The 22098-nt window shown below is 40.3% G+C and overlaps 1 protein-coding gene across 2 annotated transcripts in view; it reads left to right on the top strand.

Annotated features, from left to right (window-relative positions):
- Positions 1-10858, top strand: part of SNX3 (sorting nexin 3) — a 44329-nt gene extending 33471 nt beyond the window's left edge. The window contains exons 2-4 of one of the 2 annotated variants that reach the window (XM_007447256.1): positions 530-625; positions 8608-8732; positions 10100-10858. In XM_007447256.1, the coding sequence (XP_007447318.1) occupies positions 530-625; positions 8608-8732; positions 10100-10205 (327 nt within the window). In that variant the 3' untranslated portion in view covers positions 10206-10858. The remainder of the gene's footprint in view (positions 1-529; positions 626-8607; positions 8733-10099) is intronic. The other variant, XM_007447257.1, reaches the window with a different exon arrangement.
- Positions 10859-22098: the final 11240 nt, after the last annotated feature.

Raw genomic sequence — 22098 nt, 5'->3', positions numbered from 1 at the left:
TTTCCCTGCTGTTTTCTCGCATTTTTAAGAAGACTATTAAGAATAATTCTGTATTCTTTTCTTTCACTATGAAACATCTAATTTAGTCGTAATAACAAAATATTTTGTATTTCATTTCAAAGTAGTTAAGGTCTGTTTCCCCTATGAGCATTGTATACTAAACTGTATAGCAATCAGAGCTAGCTTCATCTCACTCCTGACATTTTTACAGCTTACTGAAATAGAAAAACTGACCTATATTTATGTAACTGACCTCAGGCAGAATGACATCCAAAAGCATGTGTACAAACGTGCATTTTAAAAGTTGTATTCTAGTATAAATAACATACTTTTTAACAGCCATGTAAAAAATGTACTTTTTTACATTTAAAGGTGAAATGTCATCTTAATAACTTTATGATTTTCTTGTATTAACATAACTAGGCTTGCCATATTATCAATTTGACAAACAGGCCCTCCCCCAACCCCCCACTTTTTTGAAGTCCCTATAACACGCTTCAACTTAGGAGTGATTTTCTGTTTGTTTCAGACAAATCTGCCTATTTTCAAGCTGAAGGAATCTACCGTTAGAAGAAGATACAGTGACTTTGAATGGCTGCGAAGTGAACTAGAAAGAGAGAGCAAGGTAAGAATTATTTGTAATGTGACTGTAAAACAAAACATTCCAAATTTTAATGTTTAAGACTTCTCAGGAGAATTATCTTGAATAAAGTGAGTAAAAGAAAACATTTTTTTTTCAAATAGTTCAGTTTCATTTTACTTCATAGGAGATGGGGGAAGTGTGCAGTTTTTCCTTAGAACTCTTCCTTCTCATGTCTACTTCAGTGGCCCAGTTGAGGCCTTTGCTGACTCACACTTAGATAACTCTTCTTAGAACTTTCTTGCTATTGCTTCCTTCCTTTCCATGATCTTCCTGTCCCACCTTTCTCTCCTCCCCTTGCTAAATTTCTCTTCTTCAGTACATCTCCTGTATCAGTGTATTTCCTTTTTTTTTTTTTTTTTACTGACTCCATACTTTTTTTTTTATCATCACACATTTACATATAACAGAAGTTTCATAAACCAGTACTTACCTTACTCTGTGTGACAGGTACTGATATTCCTCAGATTAGCTTTTTAAATGATGGCCATGATCTACTGTTGGGTTGCTACCTGCAGTTTTAGAACACTGTCTTATATCCTGATAATAATTGTCTTCTCTTAGAAGAAATTTGGTGGCTTTGGCTGCAACATAGAGAACAAGGTCTCATTCTGATGTCTCTTATTTCAGCCCTACATCAGAATGACATATATGGCATGGAGTCATGAAAAGTACACTCAGAATAATGAAAAGTTATCTTGTGACTCGAGTGTAGTAGGATAAGAAGTAGGTGTGGTAGGAGCCCTGAAGTAGGTTAAGGCTAACTCGTTCTCGCTTCTGAAGCATACTAAGGTAGAAAAGGAAGGAAAACGTCCTTAACCAGAAAAATGTGGCTGGATACAAGAGCAACATATACAAATCATAGCATCCCGTCAAAAATGGAAAAACAGTTTTACTCAAAAGAATATCCAAGTATAAAATACTTACAGATAAAACTGGAAATATAAGACCCATGTAAAGAAAACTTTAAAACTTCATTGAAAGATCAAAAGAAGACCTTAATAAACAGAAATATTGCATTCCTGGTTTGGAATATTCACTTTTGAAGATTCATTTACTCTATAAACATTTGAGAGCTCATTCTGTGTGTTCTGTCAGTTGCAGACAGAACTGTGAACAAATGAAGGGTCCCTACTTTTATAGCACTTTATTGAGTAAGTTGGGGTAGTGGTGAAGGGAGACCAGAAAAAGATGGTAAGATATATAATATGTTAGATGGTAATATGCTCTAAAAAACAAAATTAAGGGAAATAGGGAGTGCCAGGAGAGCTACTGTCATATAGGATAGTCAAGGGAAGGCCTCTCTTAGAGGTGGCGTTTTAGCAGTAGACCTGACAGAAATAAGGCAGTATCTCCTAACTTATTTATAAATTTGTAGAATTCTAATACAAATCTTAATGGAGTTCTTTATAAACCTGCATATTTATATAGAGCTTTAGAATCAGAGAAAGCTCAAGAAGAGCCAAAAGTTATTTTTACCAATAATTTAGCACCTGCAGATATCAGAGCATATGTTAAGACTATAGTAATTAAAACAATGTAGTATTGCTTTAGGTATGGATAAATAGATTAGCAGAATGTCAGAAAATTTAGAAGCTGACCACATGTTTACTGGAAATTTAGTTCATAACAAAAATAACATTGTCAGTTTGTGCAGAAAGGAATTTATATTCAGTAAATGGGATTGAAACATTTGGCTATTTGGGAATAAAGATTTATAACTCACTGTATATAAATTACAGATGGTTTGAAGATCTAAATGTACAAAACAAGTTAGGAAAGTTTTGGGTAACAAAGAAGAAATATTTTATGACCATAAGAAAAAGTGTCTTTTTCCCCCCAGAGATAGAATTGACAAATAACATTAAGTTATATAACACAATGATTTGATATATGTATATATTGTGAAATGATTACCATAATAAAATTAGTTAATACATCTGTCACTTCACATAGGGGTTTTTGTTTTTGTTGTTTTGTTGTTAGTGGTGGTAACATTCAATATCTCTTGAAACATTCAATGTTTCTCTTAGCAACTTTTAAGAGTACAATACAATCCTGTTAACTATAGTTACCATGCTATACATTAGATCCCAGAACCTACTTATCTTTTAACTGAAAGGTTGTACCATTTGACCAATGTCTCCTCATTTCCCCTACCCCTCAACCCATCTACTACTCTCTGTTTCTGTGAGTTTAGCTCTTTTAGATTCCACATATAAGTGAGATCATACAGTATTTGTCTTTTTCTGTCTGATTATGGGAAGAAGTATCTTGATAGGCTTTTGGCTTTGCTTAACATAGCACCTGGCACACTGGAGTGTTTAATATGCATTTCATGAATGTATACATCACTTTTTTTTATGACAGCTTTATTGACATAATTCACATGCCATAAATTCACCAATTTAAAGTGTACAATTCATTAGCTCTAGTAGTTTTCTGGTAGCATCTTTAGGATTCTCTATGTATAGTATCATGTCATCTGCAAACGGTGACAGCTTTACTTCTTCTTTTCCAGTTTGGATTCCTTTTATTTCCTTTTCTTCTCTGATTGCTGTGGCTAAAACTTCCAAAACTATGTTGAATAAGAGTGGTGAGAGTGGGCAACCTTGTCTTGTTCCTCTTCTTAGTGGAAATGCTTTCAGTTTTTCACCATTGAGGACAATGTTGCCTGTGGGTTTGTCAAATATGGCCTTTATTATGTTGAGGAAAGTTCCCTCTATGCCAACTTTCTGCAGGGTTTTTATCATAAATTGGTGTTGAATTTTGTCGAAAGCTTTCTCTGCGTCTATTGAGATCATCATATGGTTTTTCTCCTTCAATTTGTTAATGTGGTGTATCACATTGATTGATTTGCGTATATTGAAGAATCCTTGCATTCCTGGAATAAACCCCACTTTGGTAAAGTAGCAGGATACAAAATAATGCACAGGGATTCTGTTTGCTAGTATTTTGTTGAGGATTTTTGCATCTATGTTCATCAGTGATATTGGCCTGTAGTTTTCTTTCTTTGTTCTTCAATAAGTGGTGCTGGGAAAACTGGACAGGTACATGTAAAAGTATGAGATTAGATCACTCCCTAACACCATACACAAAAATAAGCTCAAAATGGATTAAAGACCTAAATGTAAGGCCAGAAACTATCAAACTCTTAGAGGAAAACATAGGCAGAACACTCTATGACATAAATCACAGCAAGATCCTTCTTGACCCATCTCCTAGAGTAATGGAGATAAAAACAAAAATAAACAAATGGGACCTAATGAAACTTCAAAGCTTTTGCACAGCAAAGGAAACCATAAACAAGACCAAAAGACAGCCCTCAGAATGGGAGAAAATATTTGCAAATGAATCAACTGACAAAGGATTAATCTCTAAAATTTACAGGCAGCTCATGCAGCTCAATAACAAAAAAATAAACAACCCAATCCAAAAATGGGCAGAAGACCTAAATAGACATTTCTCCAAAGAAGATATACAGACTGCCAACAAACACATGAAAGAATGCTCAACATCATTAATCATTAGAGAAATGCAAATCAAAACTACAATGAGATATCATCTCATACCAGTCAGAATGGCCATCATCAAAAACTCTAGAAACAATAAATGCTGGAGAGGGTGTGGAGAAAAGGGAACACTCTTGCACTGCTGGTGGGAATGTGAATTGGTTCAGCCACTATGGAGAACAGTATGGAGGTTCCTTAAAAAACTACAAATAGAACTACCATATGACCCAGCAATCCCACTACTAGGCATATACCCTGAGGAAACCATAATTCAAAAAGAGTCATGTACCAAAATGTTCATTGCAGCTCTATTTACAATAGCCCAGAGATGGAAACCTAGGTGTCCATCATCGGATGAATGGATAGGGAAGATGTGGCACATATACACAATGGGGGAATATTACTCAGCCATAAAAAGAAACGAAATTGAGCTATTTGTAATGAGGTGGATAGATCTAGAGTCTGTCATACAGAGTGAAGTAAGTCAGAAAGAGAAGGACAAATACCGTATGCTAACACATATATATGGAATTTAAGAAAAAAAAAATGTTATGAAGAACCTAGGGGTAAAACAGGAATAAAGACAGAGACCTACTGGAGAACAGACTTGAGGATATGGGGAGGGGGAAGGGTGAGGTGTGTTAGGGCGAGAGAGAGACATGGACATATATATACTAACATAAGTCAGAAAGAGAAAGACAAATACCGTATGCTAACACATATATATGGAATTTAAGAAAAAAAAATGTCATGAAGAACCTAGGGGTAAGACAGGAGTGGAGACACAGAACTACTGGAGAATGGACTTGAGGATACGGGGAGGGGGAGGGGTAAGCTGTGACAAAGCGAGAGAGTGGCATGGACATATATACACTACCAAACGTAAAACAGATAGCTAGTGGGAAGCAGCCGCATAGCACAGGGAGATCAGCTCCGTGCTTTGTGACCACCTAGAGGGGTGGGATAGGGAGGGTGGGAGGGAGGGAGATGCAAGAGGGAAGAGATATGGGAACATATGTATATGTATAACTGATTCACTTTGTTATAAAGCAGAAACTAACACACCATTGTAAAGCAATTATACTCCAATAAAGATGTAAAAAAATAAAGTGTACAATTCAGTGGTTCTTACTATATTCACAAAGTTGTGCAACCATTACTATAGTCAGTTTTAGAACATTGTAATCACTCTGTAAGAGAAACCCCATACCCGTTAGTAATCACTACCAATTTCTCCTCACCCAGCCCTAAACAACCACTAATCTTCTTTCTCTATGGATTTGCCTGTTCTGGGCATTTCATATAAATAGAAACATAGAATATGTAGTCGTTTGTGTCTGGCTTCTTTCACTGGCTTCTTTCACTGAGAGTGTTTTCTAGGTTCATCCTATTGTATTGTTAATCACTACTTCATTTCTTTTTATTTCCCCAAAGTATTCTTTTGTATGGATAAACCACATTTTATTTATCCATTCTCCTGCTTTTTGACTATTGAGAATAATGCTGCTGTGGGACTTCCCTGGTGGTCCAGTGGTTAAGACTGTGCTCCCAATGCAGGGGCCCCAGGTTCGATCCCTGATCAGGGAACTAGGTCTCGCATGCCGCAACTAAGACCCATGCAGTCAAATAAATAAATATAAAAAATAATAATAATGCTGCTGTGAACATTCATGTACAGGTTTTTGTATGGACATATGTGTTTGTATTTCTTGGGTACATACCTAAGAATGGATTTACAGCCATATGATAACTCTTGTTTATTTTAACCTTTTGAGGAACTCCCAGACTTTTTTTTCCAGAACAGCTATACCATTTTTACATTTCCACCAACAATGTATAAAGTTTCCATGTTTTTCCACATCCTCACCAACATTTAATATTATCTGATTTCTTTATTATCACTTTCTTAGCGTGTGTGAAGTGGTATCTCGTGGTTTTCATTTTCCTGATGGCTAATCATGTTGATCATCTTTTCATGTACTTATCAGCCATTTACATATCTTCTGTGGAGAAATTTTTTTTCAGATCCTTTGCCCATTTTATTGAGTTTCTTTTATTATTGAGTTGTATATAGAATATACTAAAAAAACAAAAAACAAAAAAAACCCTCTTACAAGTCCCTTATCCGATTTACAGTTTGCAAAAATCTTCTCCCAATTCTGTGGATTGTTTTCACTTGATGATGTCCTTTGACACACAGTACTTCACTTTTAACATTAGACCAGATGATTATTTTGGGCATTTAACCTGTGTGAAAGTTGTACTTACATTAGTATTGCTAAGAACAATTAATCAAGTTGTTTTATTTATATATTAGTACTTTTAATTAAGATCTGTTATACTAGACTAGAAAGTAGATGACATTTATTGTATTTACTGGTCATTATGGTTCAATCTTTTAGCTTTTTTAAATTTCAGTATGCTTTCACTATATTATGCTGGCCAGATATCCTTCTGTCCACTTCTTGCCCCACATACACACACATATCATCAGACTCATTACTTTTAAATTGGTGTAAGAATTCTAAGTAGATCTTTTCAGACTGCTTAAACAAAAATAATTTGATGTTGAAGATCTTTGGGATCTTAGCTGGACAAACCACTCATGATTTTTGTAGGTGATTAATCCTGTTGCCTACAACCTTACCATCCATTTCAATGAGTATTTTGAGTATTAGTAAGAACGTATCTCTACGGATGATAATACATAGTAATCGTTAATCTTAAATTTCATGCTAAATTCTACCCTGAATTAATGGTGGTCATTTCATTAACACACTGGTTCTATATTCCTTTTTTTTATAATAGCTTTATAGATACAGATGTTTTTCCCTGCCCGTCATATAAACTATTCTACTGGAGCTCAGCTAGTGGTCATGATCCCTGTTTTTTAATTGTAAGTTCCCTGCAGGTTTTAACTCTTCAACTTGACAAATGCTAATATAGGGGAGAGATTTAAGAATGTTAAAGCAAACTTATGAAGACAAATCTTTAGATGTCTTAAGCATTGGGTATCTGGGGAGAGTAGATCTAGGAAGGAATTACAAAGTTTATGTTGGGCATTGGTTTTGTGTTTCTTTTTTGCTCTTTGTTTTTTGCTGATCTGTAAGAAGTTATATGATCTTTCCCTTTTTTACCTGGTTGAATTATCGTTTTAGTATAGAAACTGCATCAAGGGTTTTAGGTTTTACCTCTTAGAATATATATGATTTTATTGCTGGTGTTTACTATTTATATTTCTCCTTGTTTGACTTGTTTGCCCACAGCTTTTCTCTGTTTTAACATAAGATAAGGATTCACCTAAGTGGTTAGTTATTTAACAGATATTTGAGCTTCTGTTGTATGCCCAGCTTTTCTTAAAATAACCATAAAAAGCCTGAGACAAGGGTTCTTGATTTGAAAGCATTAATAGGATAGATTGGTGGTTCTCCACCAGGGGCAGTTTTGTTCCCCAGGAGACATTTGACAGTGTCTGGAGACCATTGTTATTGTCACAACTGTGGGGTGCCTACTGGCAGCGTCTAGTGGGTAGAGGCCTGGGATGCTGTTGACTAGGTATTCTACGGTGTACAAGAAACCCCTCCCCCCAGTACATTATCCAGTTCAAAATGTTAATAGTGCCATGGTTGAGAAATTCTGAGATAGAGAACCCAACTAACCTGTGAAATAAATAGCTAGGTGTTATTTAATTCAAACAAATATTTGAGCTCCAGATAATTCCCAGAAGTGGGAGATCAGTCATAAATTGTCCCTAGAGGAAAGTTAGGCTTTGACAGGGAAAATTTGGGATGTTCCTCTAGTGTGGGAAGGAAGAAATGACAGGTCTTTGGGGAAAGATAGGATAATGGGTTTGGGAGAAAGTTGATGTGCTTCTTAGCCTAGGAAATGGAAGAGTGGCAACAAGTAGAGTTGATTATTTTGTCATCACCTCAAACACAGGTAGGAAAGATTATATGCAGATGGTATGAGGTGGAAGAAATTTACGACAGAATTCTTATCTGCCCATGCCAGAAAGAACATTGTTAGTATTTTACTTTTTCATTTAATTGAGAGTTGAGTTTGATCTCTTCAGTTACCATTGTAATAAAGCATTGTCTTCCCCAAGTGACATCAAAACTGTCTGAGGGGCATGGTAGCCTTTATTTCAGTATTGATTATTCACTTTGTATACTTGTGCTTTGATAAGTCCAGGAAAAATGAAAATTAAGCTGTGGGCCCTGCCATTGAGGAGCTTTGGTCTGATGGACTATTGTGGCATTTTGGTTATCTTGCCTCCAAAACATTGAATCATTTTTCAGTGTATTTTTATTGATTCCCTTTTACTGTATATTTAAACTAGTTTAACAATGGGATGGTTCTCATAGTGAAGATATACTTTGTCTTCATGTTATGCTCTATAAATTTTCCCAACTCAGCCAGCATGTTCAAGAACTTTCTTTCCTTATCTTATTTTAGGTTGTAGTTCCCCCACTCCCTGGGAAAGCATTTTTGCGTCAGCTTCCTTTTAGAGGAGATGATGGAATATTTGATGACAGTTTTATTGAAGAAAGGAAGCAAGGGCTGGAGCAGTTTATAAACAAGTAAGTGCTTTCTGTTCCTCAAGGTCTAAGAGTGAATAGTGTTCTGAGATGTCTTTAGGTGACTGCTGTTTATTAATTTAGATATCAGACTAAACTGGTGCTTTTTCTTTTTGGTCATTTCCTAACTTTTTGTATCATTTAAACAAAGTGAAAACATATAACAAGTTGAATATCATGATAAATATTAACACACTTGAGTAATACGAGTATCTTTGTGTTGACCTAAGTTTTATATTTGTTTTTCTTGGTTAATTTATGCAAATTACATTTAAAATTACAGCATTTAAAAAATAGTTTTACTTATGATTCTTTCTGATTTAAGGTATGTTCTAGCATGAACAGTAAAACTTACAATACACTTGCAATCATTTTGTTTGATTGCAGATGGAAGTATCATCAGCATGTCTTGTGTAAAGGTGCACATTTAAAATTTTTGTGGCAAAATATATTCTTTTGAAAATGTAAGGAGACTGTATCATTTATCTTTTACTTTAGAAACTTAATAAACTCACAAACTCTAGCTTTCAATTTTATTCCTATTTGAGATATAGCCTCTTTTTTTTTTTTTTTTTTTGGAAGAGTTATGCCTGGAAAGGGCTCACTATAATTGTGCATTTGGCCTTAAGTTTGACCAAATAAAGTCAACTCCTAGAGAATATGGTTGTGTGAGCTTATTTATTAGCAATACTTGAATTTTTATCTAGTAATTTGAAGATCTGTGAGTGGTAAACAGAGGGAAAGTTATACAAAGCCCTTAACTTTTAGTTATCTGAGAGCACACAACCTTCATTGTCTTCTTATGAACATACTTTCTTTTTGGAGAAGGCAGTGCTAGCTTGGATGTTTTTAAATTCTGAAATAAAGTCTGGTTGCCCAGTCTGATCTGTGTTTAGTCTGATGGAAACGTTTAAAAGCAAGCAAAAAACAAAAACAAAAAAACCTGAACATTTGTGCCTATTTCTTAGTATTTTGGGGCTTTTATTGAACTTCAGTGTATTTCTAACTATAATCCTATATCTTTTCCTTCTTTAAAATGGATTCTTAGAATCAATGACATTGTTTCACTTTTAACATTAAAATTCATTTAGGTTTCTTACAAATATACCAACTAATATGTAAAGAAGTTAATTGGGTACATATGCCAGAGGCAGTGTAAAACTAGTGATTAAATGTTTTCTAAATTACCCTTATGAGCTGAAGGAAAGAAAATATACTGTTAGTTGATAGACCATAGCTTTATGGGCAGTCCAGAATAACACTTATTATTACTCAGTTGTTTGTGCTTCCTAATCTTAAAATGTGTATGTTTGGTCCCCCTCCACCACTTTTATAAAATACTGGACTGAATCTGTATCTTTTATTCCTAGGGTCGCTGGTCATCCTCTGGCACAGAATGAACGTTGTCTTCATATGTTTTTACAGGATGAAATTATAGATAAAAGCTATACTCCATCTAAAATAAGACATGCCTGAAATTTGGCAAGAAGGGGCAAGAAAAACTTTCCATGACTATTAATGATTCATATATACCAGTGACGAAGTTCTAACTAACTTTAGCATGCTGCACAAAAACTGGTGTGATACGCCTTCAGTATACTAACACTCATAATGCTCAGCTTTGTTCTGTTTTGTTTTGGCAGTTGACAAGAAGTTAATTTGCTTTTGTGAAAAAAATCCCTCATTCCAGCCTTTCTATATAAATAGTTCTTTCTTGCTGTTTTAATGTGGTACACACTCTAGCTTCACAAACCTGTTACTCTAGTATAACTTGCAGTGTCCTAACTAAAGTTACTCATTTGGTCTTACCTGCAGTTTTTGTGTCATGTTTGCTTCTTGAATCTGATTAATAGAATTTTTCTCTTATCCCCTTTTTAATATGTGGTGTCACTTGACCTAATTTATGTGTGGAAACACTACGCATTGGTTTCCAGTACCCTACACGTAAGATACACACTTGTGTGCAGAAAGTATTTCCCTTCAGGCTTGTAATCCCCTTCACATGAAAAATCAGTGAGGGAAATCTTTATATTCTATATAAAAACAAAATCAAATTTATATACTAAAATCATTTGTCTAAAAATTTAAGTTGTTTTCAAATAAAAATAAAAATGCATTTCTGATATGCACTGATTGTGTTGCTTCTGGCTTTTCTTTTCTCCCTTCAGAAGACTTTCCTACTTAACTCACTTGTTGAGAGGGATTATTTACTAATTATATACTTTTCTCATTCCTGTAACTCCATTCCTCTTTAAGCAGTGGTGATATCAAATATGCTACTACCCTTTGAATGGGGCTATTTTCTTTTACACAACAAAAAAAGTGATGTACTAGGAAAAGCATTCCTTAAGCTTACTGAGTTGTTATGAAGCACTTTGTGTATTTGGAAAATGCTCTATAATCTCAAGTCATTCTTTTCAAAAGGCCTTTTAAGATAAGTCAATAGCATGCCCCCTATTTTTCAGAAGAATTTTTTCCCTAGCTCATCTGAGTGACTTGTTTAAACTTAGCAAGGCTGTAATAACCGTTTTCTTAGTCAGCAGGTTCATGCTTTCTCTTTAGTTTGGTTTAGGATAGTGGCACGCTTTCTCCTCTTTAACCAAGGGAGAAGGGCAGTGTTCTAGCTGACTTGTATTATTAATAAGAAACCAGCAAATGCGTGACTCCTTGCTGCCTAACTTATGTTGCGGCCAGACCTTTATGACCAGAATGTGGTCTCCAATTTGAATCTGCACAACATCTGGTGCTCGGGGTACCCATTGTGACCTAGAGTTAAACTCCAAGGTAAGGAAACTTTGCCCTTGCACTCCAGAAGTGTCTGTGTAGAGAAAGGTCAGTCCGTTTGAGAGGAAATCAGCTTAGGCCTTGACCAAACTATGATGTCCCCCAAGCAGATGGATATCATAGGAAGAAGTCAGAGCTGCTCTGTAATATCTTCTGTTGCTTAAATATGTCACAGTTCCATAAAAGTACAGAGCTAAACAACTGTGAATTGTGTTTCAGTGAGCTAGAGCAGTCAAATCAAAGGTTGTCAGTTTTTGGTATGCAGAACAGAGTAATGGTAGTTCTGCTAAACTCAATAATTCCTCTAAAGCATACATGATTTTGCCTCCTGGGGAACATCTGGCAATATCGCAAGATTTTTTTTTTTTTTAATGTATTTATTTACTTTTGACTGTGTTGGGTCTCTGTTGCTGCAGGCAGGCTTTCTCTAGTTGTGGCGAACGGGGGCTACTCTTGGTTGTGGTGCACGGGCGTCTCACTGCAGTGGCTCCTCTTGTTGTGGAGCACAGGCTCTAGGTGCACGGGCTTCAGCAGTTGTGGCACGCGGGCTCATTAGTTGTGGCTCGCGGGCTCTAGAGCGCAGGCACAGTAGTTGTGGCATGTGGGCTCAGTAGTTGTGGCTCGCGGGCTCTAGAGCGCAGGCACAGTAGTTGTGGCATGTGGGCTCAGTAGTTGTGGCTCGCGGGCTCTAGAGCGCAGGCACAGTAGTTGTGGCATGTGGGCTCAGTAGTTGTGGCTCGCGGGCTCTAGAGCGCAGGCACAGTAGTTGTGGCATGTGGGCTCAGTAGTTGTGGCTCGCGGGCTCTAGAGCGCAGGCACAGTAGTTGTGGCATGTGGGCTCAGTAGTTGTGGCTCGCGGGCTCTAGAGCGCAGGCACAGTAGTTGTGGCATGTGGGCTCAGTAGTTGTGGCTCGCGGGCTCTAGAGCGCAGGCACAGTAGTTGTGGCATGTGGGCTCAGTAGTTGTGGCTCGCGGGCTCTAGAGCGCAGGCACAGTAGTTGTGGCATGTGGGCTCAGTAGTTGTGGCTCGCGGGCTCTAGAGCGCAGGCACAGTAGTTGTGGCATGTGGGCTCAGTAGTTGTGGCTCGCGGGCTCTAGAGCGCAGGCACAGTAGTTGTGGCATGTGGGCTCAGTAGTTGTGGCTCGCGGGCTCTAGAGCGCAGGCACAGTAGTTGTGGCATGTGGGCTCAGTAGTTGTGGCTCGCGGGCTCTAGAGCGCAGGCACAGTAGTTGTGGCATGTGGGCTCAGTAGTTGTGGCTCGCGGGCTCTAGAGCGCAGGCACAGTAGTTGTGGCATGTGGGCTCAGTAGTTGTGGCTCGCGGGCTCTAGAGCGCAGGCACAGTAGTTGTGGCATGTGGGCTCAGTAGTTGTGGCTCGCGGGCTCTAGAGCGCAGGCACAGTAGTTGTGGCATGTGGGCTCAGTAGTTGTGGCTCGCGGGCTCTAGAGCGCAGGCACAGTAGTTGTGGCATGTGGGCTCAGTAGTTGTGGCTCGCGGGCTCTAGAGCGCAGGCACAGTAGTTGTGGCATGTGGGCTCAGTAGTTGTGGCTCGCGGGCTCTAGAGCGCAGGCACAGTAGTTGTGGCATGTGGGCTCAGTAGTTGTGGCTCGCGGGCTCTAGAGCGCAGGCACAGTAGTTGTGGCATGTGGGCTCAGTAGTTGTGGCTCGCGGGCTCTAGAGCACAGGCTCAGTAGTTGTGATGCACGGGCTCAGTTGCTCTGTGGCATATGGGATCTTCCCAGACGAGGGCTCGAACCCGTGTCCCCTACATTGGCAGGCGGATTTAACCACTGCGCCAGCAGGGAAGCCCCTCGCAAGACATTTTTGGTTATCACAACTGGGGGATGCTACTGGAATCTAGTGGGCAGAAGGTTAAAGATGCTGCTAAACTGCCTACACTGTACCCGGGACTACCTCCCACAACAGAAAAACGTCAACAGTGCCAAGGTTTCTACTCACTGTGGAATTCTTTTGCTTTTGATCATTTATAGACAAGGGAATAGTGTGGCTTAGGATGGGTTGTACTGGCCTGCTTACTTTTAGTCTTTACAATTTCCTAAGGGCAGGCCTGCTTTTAGAAACTTGAAGGTTTCAAATTAGATGAAAGGTTGTTTATTCTAGGTAACATGTTTTTACCTAATGTAGGAGGTACTCCTCAGTGTTGTCTCTTTGAGAACCGAAACCATGGTCTTTATTAAAACAACACCTTTAATCCTGTGAAGTAAAAATGCAGGTGCTGTTAACTCTAATGATATAGGAGGAAGTTCCAGAAGCCCTTAAGATTCTTCCTAAAAGAATAGAAGTTAAATTGGCAGTGAGTTATGCAGCAAGAGTCTCAGGCTCCAGGTCCTCTCAGTAAGTTATCACCTTGTTCCAACTCCTGCAAGATGTAAAGGGTCAACAGCACTGGTGCCTTCAGTAATTTATAGTTGTTGAGGACCAAATGTAAAATCCACAGAACAGCAGTGCCTGAGACATGTAAAGAATTAATGATAGCTATCCAGTGGCAGTGGAAATCACAGATGTGGCAGTAGCAGCAGCAGATGGTACCACTAAGCCCATGGCAGTTCCTGGATAGGTTTATCTGGTATTTGGTTTCCTGCTCGGTGGTTCTGCCGTCATGACCCTCAGTAGTCATGATGACCTCTGGGCTGGACATGAGGGAGCATCTCCTTTTTATTATATCCTGCATCTTTTTAACTCAGCCCTCTTGTTAAGGGCCACTCCTGTTGTTTCAGCTTGCTTTGCCTGTTTTGGGTGAATATAGCCAATGAAAGGAGGAGGCTGCTGGCCTCTAAACCTTTACAGATAAAATTTGTTTGAGGTATGGCTGAACAGGTAGCTTAGCACACTGCCTCGTTTATAGGTTAACTGCTCCGTGAGTGCTAGCTGTGATTATTACAATATGAAAGTGTTTGGACTGGGAAACAAGTTAGAAACTGTTTTAGGAGGATGGAGTATGTTTTCCTTGATAGTTCCTTTGTGATCTCTGTCACAGAACTTCCCTATGAAGTAAATAATATTATCCTTTACAGATGAGAAGACTGAGGCTCTGTAAGCTTAAGTAATATGCCCAAGGTTACCCAGGATGTGATGGCTCTGGATTTAGACTGGAAGAATGTCTGCCTCTAAAAGCCATACCTTGGTTCACTTCCTTCTTGTGGACCAGGCCTGTGACTTGGCACCTACCCAGCCCTTACTTAATGCTCAGTAAATTTATTGATTGGACAAAAGGGTGAATTTCCAGTAACGTTTCCAATGTCCTTTAGGCTGAGCATGAGTGAATGAATGAATTGATTTTGTTTTGTTTTTTAGTTTGATTTTAAGTGGGTATAAAAAGCACTTTGGGGCATGGAGAGCTAGCTGATCAGAAGTATCTTATTTTCCTAAACTTAGCTGTGCACCACAATTACCGTCTAAGACTGAGTCCAGGATTTTTTTTTTTTTAAGCTTCCCAGGTAATTCTGAAACAGCCAAGTTTGGGCACTTAGCTAGGAGGCCCTTTGATTTCCTGGTATTTGGTTAGATTTGATCTTAACCTGGCTACTTAAGTCATTACAAAAAGAAATCAGGAAATTGAGAAAAAGTCAGGACTTATCAGATCTTGAGAAATTACTTTTGTAAATCTTGATTTACAGTAAATCAAGTTTGCCTTATTCCAACTTTGCTAAGAAAATAGGACCTTGAGACCGGGAAAAGTCATTTAAAAGCACAAAAGGAAGTTTAGAGGATGCTGGGTTAACGCCTCACCACAGATGCTTTTTACTGTTAGAATGAGTGCCGTAAATGGAAGTGACCCAGTAAAATCAAACAGCAACACTAAGCATTTTATATGAGCAAAGCATTAACATAGACCAGAGGTTAACAAAGGCCCTTTTCTCAAGAAACTCAGTCTTGTTAGGACACTCATGAAAAGACTCACATAGTACAGACAGGAGACATGGCAAATGTGAGGATGGAAGAGACACAGGAGTTCAAGTGGAGGGAGGGGAAAAGCCATTCCAAATAAAATAAATCGGACTTGAGTTTCAGCCCCAATGTGTAAAAAACTTGAAAGTTGGCACCCTTGTCCTTACAACAAGGAAAAGCTGGACAAACTGAAAATCAATGACTTTTCTTAGACCCACCCATCAGTGAATTGATGTTGCAGAGCAAATCACCACCCCCAAATCTGGAGAGAGGCTTATCTAGCCAGACTCAGTCAAAACCTGTTTACCTGGAGCAGGAACTGCTAGAGCCATAAACTGGTAAGGAACACACATACGGTAATACTGATACTGAATTGCTGGGGGTTGAGTGTGCTCTAGCACAAGAGTAACTCCTGGAGACCACAGTCTTAGAGGGGCCCCACATGTACCTGGGCTTTATCTCCAGGAACCCCACAAGGTTCCCACAGTGAAGATCAAGAAAGATCCCCTATGTCTCTGGCAGGGAGAGGAGATGAATAATCAGTGTGAAATACCAGAACCTTCTTTATTACAAAGGCTTACTCTCCAGGATAAGACTTCCAGAGCCTTATCCCTGATGGGGGAAGGGCATGCTTCCCACACCAGCCCCTCTAGCCTTCCTATCTCACCTAAAGGAAAAATAAAACATAGTCAACAGGGGTCAAGACTTCAGGGAAATGCTGCAGCCAGAGAAGGGAGGAAGGGGCACAGGGGGTAAAGCTATACCCCTGGGAAACACCTGTGACGGTCACAGGCCAACTAAACACTGGGACTTAATCTGGAAACTACAGAATGTGCCCTTGCCCCCCACTTTACCACCACACCACCAGGGCTCCAGTATAATAGTGGATTACAGCCAAAAGCTGCAAGACAGACTCTGAGGAGGAGAGAAACCCAGAGTTAAGAAAAAGACAAGGGCTTCCCTGGTGGTGCAGTGGTTAAGAATCCGCCTGCCAATGCAGGGGACACGGGTTCGAGCCCTGGTCTGCGAAGATCCCACATGCCTCAGAGCAACTACTGAGCCTGCTCTGTAGAGCCTGCGAGCCACAACTACTGAGCCCATGTGCTACAGCTACTGAAGCCTGCACATGCCTAGAGCCCGTGCTCTGCAACAAGAGAAGCCACCACAATGAGAAGCCCGCGCACGGCAACGAAGAGTAGCCCCCCTCTTGCCGCAACTAGAGAAAGCCTGCGCACAGCAATGAAGACCCAATGCAGCCAAAAATAAATAAATTTATAAATAAATAAATAACTGATTAATATGTTAAAAGTTTTAATGGAAAAAAACCGTGTAAAAACAGAAGGGTAATGTAATTAGAGAAATGGAAACTTTCAGAATCAAAGGAGGGCTTCCCTCATGGTGCAGTGGGTAAGAATCCACCTGCCAATGCAGGGGACATGGGTTTGAGCCCTGGTCCGGGAAGATCCCACATGCCACGGAGCAACTAAGCACATGCACCACAACTACTGAGCCTGCGCTGTAGAGCCCACGAGCCACAACTACCGAAGCCCACACTCCTAGAGCCTGTGCTCCGCAACAAGAGAAGCCACCTCAATGAGAAGCCCGCTCACCGCAACAAAGAGTAGCCCCTGCTCTCAGCAACTAGAGAAAACCTGCATGTAGCAGCGAACACCCAATGCAGCCAAAAATTAAATGAATAAATATTTATTTAAAAAAAAAGAATCAAAGGAAATGCTAGAAATCAAAATCACTGTCATAGAAATGAGGAATGGCTTCCATGGGCTCACCACTAGGCTCAGCATAAAACAGGGAGGAATCAGTGCATCTGAAGATAGGTCAGTAGAAACTTCCGAAACTGAAATGCAAGGAAAACAATAGAAAAAACAACGGAACTTCCAAAAACTGAGATAATGGCAAAAGGTGTAACACATGTGTAATTGGAATGCCAGAAAGAAAAGAGAACAGAGTAAAAGAAATATTTGAAGTTCTAGTGGCTGAGAACTTTCCAAAATTAAAGACAAGAAACCACAGATCCAGGAAGCTGAGAGAACACCAAGATAAATTCAAAACTAAACAACACAGGCATATCATATTCTAACTGCAGAAAATCAAAGACCAACAGAAAATCTTGAAAGAAGCCAGAAGGGAAGAGTAAAATAAAGGAGTGCTGGTTTGACAGTTTTTGTTGTTGTTTTTTTTTTTTGCGGTATGTGGGCCTCTCACTGTTGTGGCCTCTCCCGTTGCAGAGCACAGGCTCTGGACGTGCAGGCTCAGCGGCCATGGCTCATGGGTCTTGCCGCTCCGCGGCATGTGGGATCTTCCCGGACCAGGGCATGAACCCATGTCCCCTGCATCGGCAGGCGGACTCTCAACCACTGCGCCACCAGGGAAGCCCTGTTTGACAGTTTTTAAATGCCTTTTTAAAATAATTAATTAATTTTTAAATTTTTGGCTGCGTTGGGTCTTTGATGCTGTACGTGGGCTTCCTCTAGTTACGGTGAGCAGGGGCTACTTTTCATTGCGATGCGCAGGCTTCTCATTGCTGTGGCTTCTCTTATTGTGGAGCACGGGCTCTAGGCATGCAGGCTTCAGTAGCTGTGGCACATGGGCTTAGTTGCTCTGCAGCATGTGGGATCTTCCCGAACCAGGGCTTGAACCCATGTCCCCTGCGTTGGCAGGCGGATTCTTAACCACTGCGCCACCAGGGAAATCCTAAATGCCTTTTATCAGTCATCTTGAGGCCAGAGGTGGTGATATTTTATAACACCTGAGTTCTTAACCTGGTGTCTCAATTTGGATGGGAAAAAAGTTGTATCTTTAGTATTCTCTAACTGAAATGTAGCATTTTTTTCATTATGAATGTAGTAGCAAACCAGAGTAGTAGTATAAGCAGAACTTGTGACTGTCATTAATTTAAAAATGCAAATATCACATTTATTGCTGCAGATCTTGAAATATTTTCACTATCTGAAAATTACTATAGTGATTAGACCCACCCCAAGATCTCATTTAACGTGTTTTTTAAAAAGCACACATTTTTTTACAAGTTAAAAAAAAATACTTGGATAAATGTATTTCAACAAATTGGTTGAGTGTGGTTTCCTTTGTATTCCTATGTGGTTTTTTTTGGGGGGGGTTGGGTTTTTTTTGCGGTACGCAGGCCTCTCACTGTTGTGGCCTCTCCCGTTGCGGAGCACAGGGTCCGGACACGCAGGCTCAGCGGCTATGGCTCACGGGCCCAGCCGCTCCGCAGCATGTGGGATCTTCCCGGACCGGCGAACAAACCCGCGTCCCCTGCATCGGCAGGCAGATTCTCAACCACTGCGCCACCAGGGAAGCCCCTCCTACGTGTTTTTATAAACATCTGAGTAGGGATCTTTGGCACAAAAAGGGTTAGGAGCCTACAGTGTGAAAAATTCAGAACCCTCCTGTAATAGAACGTAATTTGGATGTGCCTGAGTCTGCGTGGCGTGGGGTAGGTTCACTCGGTATTAGTGTTCTGGTGTGCATGCATGAGAGGGAAACTGGGAAACAACCAACCGACCGACCATCAGCTGAGGACTTAATGTTTCAGCCTGGGCTTTTCACATTATTACCTCATTTAATTCTCAGAACAACACTATTGGATGGGTGTTATCCTCATTTTACCAAAAGAAGAGTTGAGACAGAGTGTAAGTAATTTGTCCAAGGTCACAGAGCCAGTAAGAAGTGACATTGGGATACAAACCCAGGTCTTTCTGATTCTAAAGCCTGTGCCTGTGCGATGCTGCCTTCTATATGGATTGCACAGACTGTTGGCAGTCAGGGCCAGGGCCCAGGCCAGAACATCCATCCTGACAGCCAGGGCCTCCGGCCTCCTGGGCATCATTGTCCCTCGTGCTCACATGGTTGCCTTGATGCCAGTGTTGTTATCAAAGAGGCCAATGCAAGCAGAGATTCATTATCTTGATCTAAAGGAAAGCTAAACATTTAAGAATATTTGGTTATAAAACTGGAATGGCCATCCCTGCTTGGCACAGGTAGACACTGCAGCTTTGTCATTACTTAGATTTCTCGGTACATTTCCTTTCCTTTCTAGCTAGATTATACTTTAATCCAGTTGTTTTCATGTTCAGTAAATCCAAACCATGTTTAACTGGTTTATTCATTCAACAGTCTCTGAGGGTGAAGAAAGTTTTGTCCTTTCAACTGCACTGGGGATTTGCTGTCTTCTTTCTGCAAAGGGATTTTCCTGGACCTGTAATCTGAACACTTTGACCTGCTGAGGTTTTTTTCCCCACTATGAGCAAATTTATGAGGCTTGACCCTTTGTGTGCTGGGGAGCAGAGACAATGGCCTTCTGTGAATGTCCTCTCCTGAGGACAGTAGTGACTGAAATTAGGAATGTTATTCATTTGCTCTCACTTCTTCATAGCCTTGCTGCCTCTGGCCGTTGCAGCCACCCTGCGTGCCTTGGCTACGTGCTTCAGAATGGGCCCATGTTCTGTTGGCAGCATTCTAGAGAGGTTTGTTCATGAATATTTTGGGAGTTGACAGTATGACTTAAACTGACGTGAACTGGTCTCTCAGACAAGAGTCTGCGTTGGTGAAATGAGAGGCCCTCAAACACATTGTCTGGCAGGAGGATAAATGGCACACCCACTATGGAAGGCAATTTGGCAATAACTATCAAAACTGTATGCCCAGGGCTTCCCTGGTGGTGCAGTGGTTGAGAGTCCGCCTGCTGATGCAGGGGACATGGGTTCGTGTCCCGGTCCGGGAAGATCCCACATGCCGCGGAGCGGCTGGGCCCGTGAGCCATGGCCGCTGAGCCTGCGCGTCCAGAGCCTGTGCTCTGCAATGGGAGAGGCCACAACAGTGAGAGGCCCGCATAGCACAAAACAAAACAAAACTATATGCCCAGGAATTCCACTTCCAGGAATTTATCTCACAGACATACTTTCTGTTTTGAGAAATGATATTTATATAATATAGATATTTTCTCTGATTATTCATTGAATATCTCTGAAAGATTATGTAAGAAACAAGCAACACTGGTTGTCTGATTGGGGGGACTGGGTGCCCAGTAGATGGAGCTGAGAGGAAAACCTTTCACTGTATATGAACTCTTAAAAAAAAAAAAGCTTTTAATTTTGGAATAATTTTAGATTTACAGAAAAGTTGCAAAGATAATACGAACAGTTCCTATGTACCCCCTCACTCAGTTTCCCCTCATCTTATATGACCACAGTATTTTTGACAAAATTAAGAAGCCAGCCATGGTACATTACTATTAACTAAACTCCAACGTGACTTTTACCAGCTTTTCTACTAATATCCTCTTTCTGTCACAGGATCCCATCCAGGACACCACACTGCATTTAGCTGTCATGTCTCTTTAGTCTCCTCTGCTCTGTGACATGTATCCATACCCTATGGAACTTTTGAATTTTATATCATGTGACTGTTAACTATTCACAAATAAGTAAATGGTTTAAGTGAACTAGACTTACAGAATCATAGGACATTAGAATTGAAAGGAATCTTAGAAGCAATTCAATCCAAGCCTCTCATTTTTCCGACACAGGAAGGGACTTGGCTGAGGGCCTCCCTTAACAGCAGACCCACAGCCCAGACTAGAAACCAAGAGGCAGGCTGGGGACTAGTAGAAAGGGGTAAGCTTTAAAGTCACCCAGACTTGGGTTCAAATCCCAAGCTGTGTCCTTGAGCCAGTGCTCCTTTTGTCTGGATTCTTTTGTTCAACAGAGCGTTTTAAGATTCAGCTATGTTGTGCATGTGTCAGTTATTTGCTTAAAAGACCAAAGAAAAAACATTTCTTTAAGGGAGCAGTCATGATGTCTAAGAATTTGTTGAGAAAAGAAAATGTGTTTTCCATCCTTGATCTCTGTGGGACGTCAGTTCCCTGATCAGGGATTGAACCTGGGCCATGGCAGTGAAAGCCCGGAATCCTAACCACTAGGCTACCAGGGAACTAGATCTCTAGTTCTTATGAAGAAGTATGACACCACTGGCCAGACTCTTTTCCCTTCCTGGGAGCACTCAAGCGCATTGAGTCCTGGGGCCCCAGTAATGCTGAGGGGGAAGCACTTGGAAGGAGCCCTGGGAGATAAGTGAGAAGAAAAGTAAGCTCCTGTTATAGGCACTAACTCAGTAGACACATTCCATATTGAGAAGCAGGGGACTGGCCTTTTATATGGACCGCAAAATTCAGTTGCAGAAGCTGGGGAGCTTCTGGGTTCAGAGCAGCTGTGTGACCTTGGAGATGCCACTCACCTGCCTGAGCCTATGGAGGTGGGACCACCACCTGCATCGGGACTGTCAGAGTGCAGATGCCCCGGCCCCACCTCACACTGGCTGAATCCCAATCTCAGGAGGTAGGAACCAGGAAACTACATTTTAACATTTTACATGGGTAGGTCTTATGTGTGTTGTTCCATATAATGTGAACTTACTCTATTAAACATTTGGGTTAATAATTATCCAAAACTGAATGAGAGGTAAATTATGGCACATGCCAAGTATCTGAATTATGAAAACATCAAAAGGAATTCTGAAGTTTCATAGATACTGTAAAAAATGTTAGTGATAGAATGTTAAGAGTAGTAGTATCAGAACGGAAAATATGTTCACTGATTACAAGTACAACTATGTTAAAATATACAGGTACATGTGTAAG

This window comes from Lipotes vexillifer, unplaced genomic scaffold (genome assembly GCF_000442215.2).
Source record: "Lipotes vexillifer unplaced genomic scaffold, Lipotes_vexillifer_v1.1 scaffold515, whole genome shotgun sequence".
NCBI lineage: Eukaryota > Metazoa > Chordata > Mammalia > Artiodactyla > Lipotidae > Lipotes > Lipotes vexillifer.
Note: the sequence above shows the minus strand (reverse complement) of the source record. Positions and strands in the feature narration are given on the sequence as shown.